This window comes from Gossypium raimondii, chromosome 12 (genome assembly GCF_025698545.1).
Source record: "Gossypium raimondii isolate GPD5lz chromosome 12, ASM2569854v1, whole genome shotgun sequence".
In the NCBI taxonomy this organism is placed as follows: Eukaryota; Viridiplantae; Streptophyta; class Magnoliopsida; order Malvales; family Malvaceae; genus Gossypium; species Gossypium raimondii.
In genome coordinates this window covers 49,663,665-49,671,983 of record NC_068576.1, presented here as the reverse complement: position 1 = coordinate 49,671,983, position 8,319 = coordinate 49,663,665, and the positions used below count along the sequence as shown (strand labels likewise).

The 8,319-nt window shown below is 35.2% G+C and overlaps 1 protein-coding gene and 1 long non-coding RNA gene across 2 annotated transcripts; one reads left to right on the top strand and one right to left on the bottom strand.

The window, feature by feature from the left end:
• The first annotated feature begins 519 nt into the window (after positions 1-519).
• LOC128035329 (uncharacterized) lies at positions 520-2,030 on the top strand. The gene is made up of 2 exons (XR_008191721.1): positions 520-717; positions 1,212-2,030. It is a non-coding gene; the product is annotated as an uncharacterized LOC128035329 (long non-coding RNA).
• A 948-nt stretch (positions 2,031-2,978) lies between these two features.
• LOC105764787 (uncharacterized) lies at positions 2,979-7,336 on the bottom strand. Its single transcript, XM_012583545.2, has 7 exons — positions 6,894-7,336; positions 6,589-6,775; positions 6,245-6,495; positions 5,419-5,533; positions 4,919-5,011; positions 4,125-4,268; positions 2,979-3,513 (listed from the first exon to the last, which is right to left on the bottom strand). Exons 1-7 carry the CDS (start codon positions 7,253-7,255, stop codon positions 3,397-3,399), a joined length of 1,269 nt encoding a protein of 422 aa, XP_012438999.1. The 5' UTR covers positions 7,256-7,336; the 3' UTR covers positions 2,979-3,396.
• Positions 7,337-8,319: the final 983 nt, after the last annotated feature.

Sequence of the window (8,319 nt, the reverse complement as noted above, 5' to 3'; positions counted from 1 at the left end):
GTTGAAAGTTAAAATTTAAAGTTAGATTTTTATATTATGATAAATTTAGCCTTTAACGTTTGTATTTTTTGTAAATTTGGTTTTATTTTCTTTTTTAGCTAAATTTAACTTTTAAAATAGTCAAATTTGATTACCAACTTTTCGGAAAGATTCATATTGCTTTTCTTTAATGAAAATACTGACTAAAACATTAAAATTTTAAACATGATAGCATGCATAGTAATCCACGGTTTCTTGGATGGAAAGAAACTGTCCTTGGACCTAAGGGTGTGCAAAATTCGGGTAAAATCGAAAAAATTCGGTTAACCGACCGAATTCGGTTAATCGGTCGGTTAACCGAATTTTTTCAGTCGGGGGTCGGTTAAGAATTTTTTAAATTTTCAGTTAAAGGTTAAATCGGTTCGAAACCAGTCGGTTAACCGAATTTTTTCGATTTAACCGAACTTTGCAGGGTAATGGGCCTTAAATTAAACCCAGCCGGCCAGCCCAATTTATTTTCTCTCCTCCAGGCTCCAAGCCCAAGAACCAAACCTTTTCTCAAGAGCACTCAGCACCCAGCACTCAGCAGTACTGGTAACAGGCAGCAACACAAAGTCACAAATCAGCCATCGTCGGGTTCTCATTTCTCAATCTCAATCTCAGATTTTCAGTCAAATCGGGAAAATTCACCATTTTGCTATCCATTTCTCTTCCAGCACACCAATACCCAGAGGCCAGGTTTGCTTTCTTCTAATTTCCCTTTGTTTTTTTTTCCAATTTCTTAAGTCGACATTAGTATGGTTTCTTAAGTCGATTAAACTAATAATATGAGCGAGATTCTCTCCCACATTTTCAATGGGTTTGGGTGTGAAAAGCTTTAGCCTAGACCCTCAACACCCATGCTCTAAAGCTACGGTGGTCAAAGAAGAACAACACATTGTTTGCACGATGAATACTTGTGTGTGCTGTTCGAACTTCGAACCTATCCAGTATCTGCAAATGATGATGAAAATTTTGAGGCCATACTCAGGTGTTTGCGATTGTATGTTACCGTGAGTAGTGCATTTTTAAGGTTTAATTCTAAATACTGCTGAAGGGCACCTCTTCAGTGGCCGCTTTAGGGTTAATTTTGTGTTCGAACTTCCCTGCCTGTTTGCTTGAGCTAAAAAGAAGGAGAAAGTTAGTGTGTTTTCAGAAATATGGGTTTTGATTTGTTTCTCTGGAAATGGTAGGAAGGGCTGATAGATGAAAATGGGCAGTTGCAATGTTGATTTCAGGGATGGTGTTTTGATGGATGTGGATCTTGCACTAGGAGTCTAGGATTCCTTAGGCTGCATCTCAAGGTCCAGAAGCCGGTGCTTGCTTTTTGTTTGGCCTGATGAGAAGGGTCGGGAAAGACCAAGTGCTACCCTTGTTCCACCCTATTATTATAATAGAGTAAATTTAAGTTACAATACCCTTCCTTGTTTAAGGTTTGAAATCTCAATGGCTTCCTATACTAGTTTCTTCTACCTTTTACTTCATGAATTTGATATCTGGGTTTTAGCATACCACTGAAATGCATCCTAAATTATTGGCAAAAGCTTCCATTTCATCAATCATGACAACCAAGTTAAGCTTATGTTAGGCAACGACTTAATTGTCTCTTGGATGTGGTTTATCATTTCCCTGCAGAATAGAGATAGACACAAAGCTTCCAATAGTTGGGGAGCAGAAATGGAAGATTGAGATATGTTTATTCAATCTACCAGGAGATCTTTACAAGTCCTAAATTTCTTTCATCAATACTGCCCATTGGCCCCATATCTTATGCCTTTTTATATTTTTAATTAATATGATTTTGGGTCAATACTGCCCATTAATTTTAGGTACAATCCAAAATCATAAAAAGATTATTGAACTTAAAAGAAGAGAAAAATAGTTGTCTGTCGCCTTTCAATTTTTATTTTTCATTTTTATGTAATGTTTTTAATTATGTAGTGATTCAAGGACTTATGTACTTTTTTTTTTAATTATGTAGTGATTCAAAGACTTATGTGCTTTTATTTTAATTATGTAGTGATTCGATTTGGTTAAATCGGTTAAGTCGGTTAATCAGTTAAGTCGGTTAATTTTTAACCAAAAATAAAAATCATATGATTTTCGGTTAATTAGGTTAATCGACTGGTTTAACCGAAAAAAATTCGGTTCGGTTAATGTTTTTTTAAAAAATTTGATTCGGTTAACGGTTAAAATTTTTTGAAGGTCGGTTAATTCGGTTATAGCTATTTCGGGTCGGTTAACCGGTCGGTTAACTGAATGCATACCCCTACTTGGACCTCAAGAAAAAACCCCATTCAGATATGGAAAAACAAAACACAAACAGATTTGTTAGAATGATTTTAAAGACAAAAACCAACTGTTTTGTGTAAGAATGTTTGAAACAACAAAAAAAGATTTAAACTCCTCATTTTGATGTGTTTTTTGATGGAACAATATAGGAGAATGTCTTTCTTGAAGCAACTTTAACTTAGAACGAAAATCAATAAAATTAATAAGCTAAAACAACAAAAACTAACTTAAATAAGCAAAAACAATAGAAAAGAGAAGATGGCATCCGACTTCATGCTTTTTTTGTTTTTTTTTACTTTTGAATTTTTATAATTTATAAATTATTTGTTAAAGTGACGTAAAACAAATGATATCATGTCAACATAAAATACAAGTAAACTATCAGGTTAACAATGTTGAAAATTTAATGTTTTGAATTGCATTTCCATTAAAAAAATTGTTTGACTCTTTAAAGGTTATGGTCAAATTTAGCCCAAAAAGGAAAAACCAAATAATTTGCCATGTTGAAAGTTAATTTTTTAAATTATGACTAAATTGACATAATATTTAAAAGTTAAAATCTAAATTTATTATTCTACCTATTTTTAAGCTGCCACTTTACTGTTTAGTTAAAGGGTGACCAATTTAAAAATTCATAATTAGGTGATCAAAAAGAAATAAGCTCATAGTTGAGTGATTTGTGGTGTAATTTATTTATTTTTTAACCAAATTCAAATAATTTATGAGTACAAATTTAGAACTATACATCTTTAGTCAGGCATAGATACTCTGGTATGCTGGAACAAGAAATTACAGTCACTCATGTATGATACAATCTCTCTCAATAGTTTCCTACACACAAAAAGACAACAATTTGGCTTTCAACATAAGATCTCTATTGAAACCATCCACACCCTTGGCTGAGCCAAGTTCAATTACATACCTAATTTATGCCAAAAAACATCTATCTCCTGCATTCTGCATGAAATTCATCTGGTAGTAACCCAACAGGGCATCTTCAGTTTCTCTCTACTCCACAATGGGTTTTAAACTTGCCACGCACAGAACACAAATACCGAACCTGGTATAATTAATATATAGATATAGTCAACCAACCATCTCGATGTCACTTGGTGTCTTTTCTTGATCATTTGCGGAGTTAATTGATGCTAGAAGATCATCTATCTTTAGAGGAGAATGTCGAACCATGAACTGGAACAAAACCTGCAGAGCAGATTCGAGGATGTTTTTAGTTTGAAGGTATCATTTAAAGGGAAAATTAATAATTTAAAACACAGAAAGGCAAGCATGGACGACACGAATGATTTACTAGCATCCAGAGAAACAACGGATCTTAGAAATTAATGCAGCCAAAAAGAGAAAGAAAATAAGATAATAAATATAGATAAACCTTCTTCAATTTTGCTTACATTTTATCATAGAGAACCGACTAATTTGGTTGGGGATTGACACTGTCTAAACTAGGAAGCATCTGGTGCATCTATACCCCCTCTACAAAGATTTGAGTTGAAATCCCTAATTCCACCAATCAAAATGAGATTCTAAATATGGCATAGACAATGCAAACGCCGAATGATCATTAAGAATCATTTCAGGGCCAATTTTATTTATGAACCTTTAAAGTAGACAAGGGATTTACAGAATTATCCTAATAAGAATTAGTCCAAAAACTTTATCGCAGAGGTAAGAGTACACAAAATATCTCAAACAATAGCTAACTATAACATTTTGACATGTCCCTCGACTGATTTGGGTATGGGTTTTAATTTCAACAATAATGTTATAAATTGTATCATGCATGCTTTTCTACCAACCTTTGAGTAACTATCTGCAAAAGCTCGTGCCCGGTTGGACTTGCCAAGATAAATCAAATCAGCCTTCTCAAGCTTCCCATCTACAAAACTCAATCCTCCATCACCAATAGCAAACCGTAAAAGGTTCCCTGTATGCAGCCCTGACTGTGTATTTGGAAGAGTGGGAAAATCAGATAAAAGAAAAGAGAAATATTAAATGTAAGCCAAGTGGGATGTTAAAAGCAAGGTTGGAGAGGAAGGGTGCTTAAAGTTCTACAATTTATTTTCCTTTCTAGCTTGTATTTCAAGAAATCTGGCTCATGAGCCAGCCACTCAGCTCAAGAAGCAGACAGTCTTAATTGTAGAACGAAACATGCTGGTGTAATGGAACATCATCAAGATGAAAACTTGGGTTCTAGGCTCCTTTATGCTTCAATTTAAATAGACCAAATTTATAATTATCACTATTTCAAAGGGGCTGTCCAATTGAGAGAACTAGGAGCTTTGATCTCAGGTCAGAATTCAATTCTAGCGGAGGGGAGGAAGGAATTACAGGATGGGAGGGAGCTACCTATTTCAACTAGCTCAAAGCCCAATGATTGCACTTACCAATTTGAAGCAATAGCTAACTGCATTGATATATCATAGACTTTGACAAATAAAATAACAATGGCCAATTATAGATGAACAGATCATTGTAATTAGTTGATAGCAATGATTACGGCACTATGCATTTGGCTTGGTATGGGTACTTACGGTTAAGCAACGATTATCACATTATGCATTTGGCTCAATATGGGTATTCAAAACCATACCTTTTCTATGATATCCCCGTCTAAGCAGCCAAACAGCACAGGAGGGTCATCTGATGTTACCAGTTTTCTATCATCTTGCAGCTCCAAAACTACCTGATAACAGAAGAAAGAACAATTGGTTATAGCTTTACTCCATATGTATAGATCAACTAAAAAGGAGATACTAGTTTTTATTATTTGTCTTCTCTAATTAGTCCAAAAGCACAATGTGACTTTTATTTCATGCTTTAGGAAACTTTGCTTTTGAATTTCATAGCCAAATGTTACTCTAGAGAGAGTAATTGTCTGAACCAAGCTATCAGACAGAAAACAATCCATGGATCGGTGATCATAAGAGCAACCTGTCTATGTTAAAACTTCAAACATCAACTTACAGACAATAACTCACGCAAATTAACTATATTAGTCATTGCTCTTCAGTTGAACAATGAGAAAGAAACAAGTCCTAATTTGTTTGAAAGGGTGAGCATAGATGAATAACAAATGCTGCATCAAGATACCTGTTGTTGGCTTGGGATCTCTCCTTTACCATCGGTGTCAATAACATATTGACTACAGTTTTCATCCTTCCAGACTAATGCTAGGGGTGTGTTGCCAGTTTGATAGAGTGCATGCCTATGAAGGAAATAAAGTAAAACTCACTGGTTAGAATACACAAACAGGAGAGAGACAAAATCTGCTATGAGGAGATGTTGGAGGTCCTAATGATAATACAAAATCTAAGAACAGGAAAAACAAAAAAAGAAGCAATATATATCCATCTTCCATGGGATGCACAAAGAAAGGCTTCATCTATGATTTCCAAAGGTATCATTAAGATACAAGCAACCTTACCAGCTAAATAGGAGCAGCATCCTTCTTAACAAAGAAGAAAGTCCACTTTTAATCTTTATAACTCCTTTTACAGGAAAATTCCATTAAAGTAGGACAAACACTTTACTTTATACTTGTTATAACAATTAAGTTGTACAAGTGTTGGGTAGACTATGGGTGTGGTTCACACTGCGTGTGGAGTGGAGGAGAGCCACTAAGGATGGAGGTTTAGGGTGGTGTTTTGGCAGAGCGATGGCTAATGATTATGTCCATGTTCCCCTTGGTCTTGGAAGAATAAGAACCAACAAAGTACTCAAATTTACACCTTAGTTCAGACTATGGAAGCATACATGTTCCTTAGATCACAAGAGAAATAAAATGAAAGCCATGCCAATCATCCATACACAAAAAAAGCAAAAGACATGGAACCCATTACAGAGTAAATTCTATTACTTAGGACAATGGGAAAAGATAATGGAAAACTGAGTACAAATTTTGAGGAAAATAACTCACTTGTTATAAAACAGTAATCCATCCTTAGCATACGGCACAACTCCAGTGTATGCTGCATGTAGGCCACTCTGATCACAATTATACACTGGAACAGCACTGAACCTAAATTTATGATAATGTGAAGGCGCATTGCAAGCACCGCTCTCTTCGAGCTTCGAGTTCAACCAATAGAATCTAAACTCAGCAGTACAATCATAGAGAGAGTATCCATTCCAGCAAACCATATCAATCACATAGTAAGTCTGATCCAACTGCAACAAGAATCAAGCTTCAACAAAATCAAAACCAAACAATATATCAGCATTAACATGATTCCTATCTTCACTGTTTCTGGTTTTTCATACCTCGTGGAAAATGCAATCCAGGATACAATATGATTGAGCTGAGCCCGAGCCATCTCTGATCTTGGCTCCAGCTGGTAAAGCCGATGGGAAATGATGCAAAATGGAGCCGTTTCTTTGCCTGCTCACTGTCGTTCCGTTTGATGAAACCACAAAGCATCGCTTTCCAGCTGGCCTTGCAAATACATACCTTTAAAGAAGGGAGAAAAAAAATGAAACTTCACTTCAGAAGCAATTAAAACGTTGCACAAATCCCTAATTAACACTGCAGCAAACGATTAAACATATTTATGAGAATCCCTAATTACCAGTCTTGGGCCAAGCGATCAGGGACGTCGATCATCCACTCAGGAAGCATAAGCTGCCTCGCGAACCATTTTCGAACCTCTGGTCCTCGGAGCTTCGAAGCTTGACGGACATCGAGGTCTTTCGAAAAAGCTTCAGATTCTGGTTCGGCTTCGGGTACGGTTTCTAATTCGATGTCGGATTGTTCGGGTTGGGATTCGGGTGCAGCAGACTGGAGAGAGAGAATAGACGAAGCCAAGCAGCGAGCTTGCTGTTGAGCATCGCGACGATTCTGCGCTTGACGGAGCAGCGAGAGCTCCCTCCGCTTCTGCTGATCGGATATCGCCGCTCGCTTGAACGGACGGCGAATGTCGTGCGGCGCCATTGCTTATTGAACGATTTAAACCTTCCGCTATATTCTCCCCCGTTTCAAACGGTTCAAAAGAGTAGGCTCGATAAGGTAGTTTCTTATAGGGTAAAGCAATCGATCATCGAATTATTTTTCATTTATATTAATCAGCCAATTATAAGTACAATTATATTTATAAAAAAAGTTTTTAAATCATGCTACTTAAAAAAAAGGATAAATTGACTTTTTTACCCAAATATTATAAAATAAAATAAAAAATTCGAAAATAGTATCCCACCCGGATTAATTACGGGAATGGCAGTGACAAAAATTTTACCCTTTTTTTTTTTACAATGACAAAAATCAGTTAACCAAAAAAAAATATTATATTGATGGAGGATAACTAGTGTTAATGTTTCTTCTTTTTCTTCTTCATTAACATTCTACCAATTTACCGATATTCAAGCTAAGAGTACCAAACCCTAAACACTCAAATCGACATTCTTGACCCTTTAAAGGTTGAGTGTCGATACTCTCACTCTAAGTACCAAACCCTGGGTGCAAGGGTCAATTTTGTCTCTCCTTAAACACCATCGACACTTGCAAAGACATACCTTGACAACACATTTCATAAAACATACATATTTCAACTTAATAATAGCACATGTCACAATACAAATTGAGTAGCAAAAATTATAACCAAAAACTAACACCATTTAAAAATTTCAAAACTTCTATTATGCTAGAGCGGAAAGTACATGTTTATTATGTAAACATAAAGAACCATTATGAATTAAGAATGAGACTAGGATTTAAGACTTTTGGATGTTGTAGACACACAAATTAAACTCTCAAAGAACTTTAGTATGTGCATGGTAATAAACAAAATTGTACGCTGACTAAAATAACTCAATAATATTAACAAATCAATAATTCATGATATAAAAATATTAAGCATACTAACAAAACATATAATGACTTTCTATTGAATTATTATGCATTCTTTTTACAAGGAAAATAGCTCAAAGCATAACATAACATCATATTTCTATAAAATATCAACTTAGTAACTTACATAAACTTCCAAAAGACAAATGATA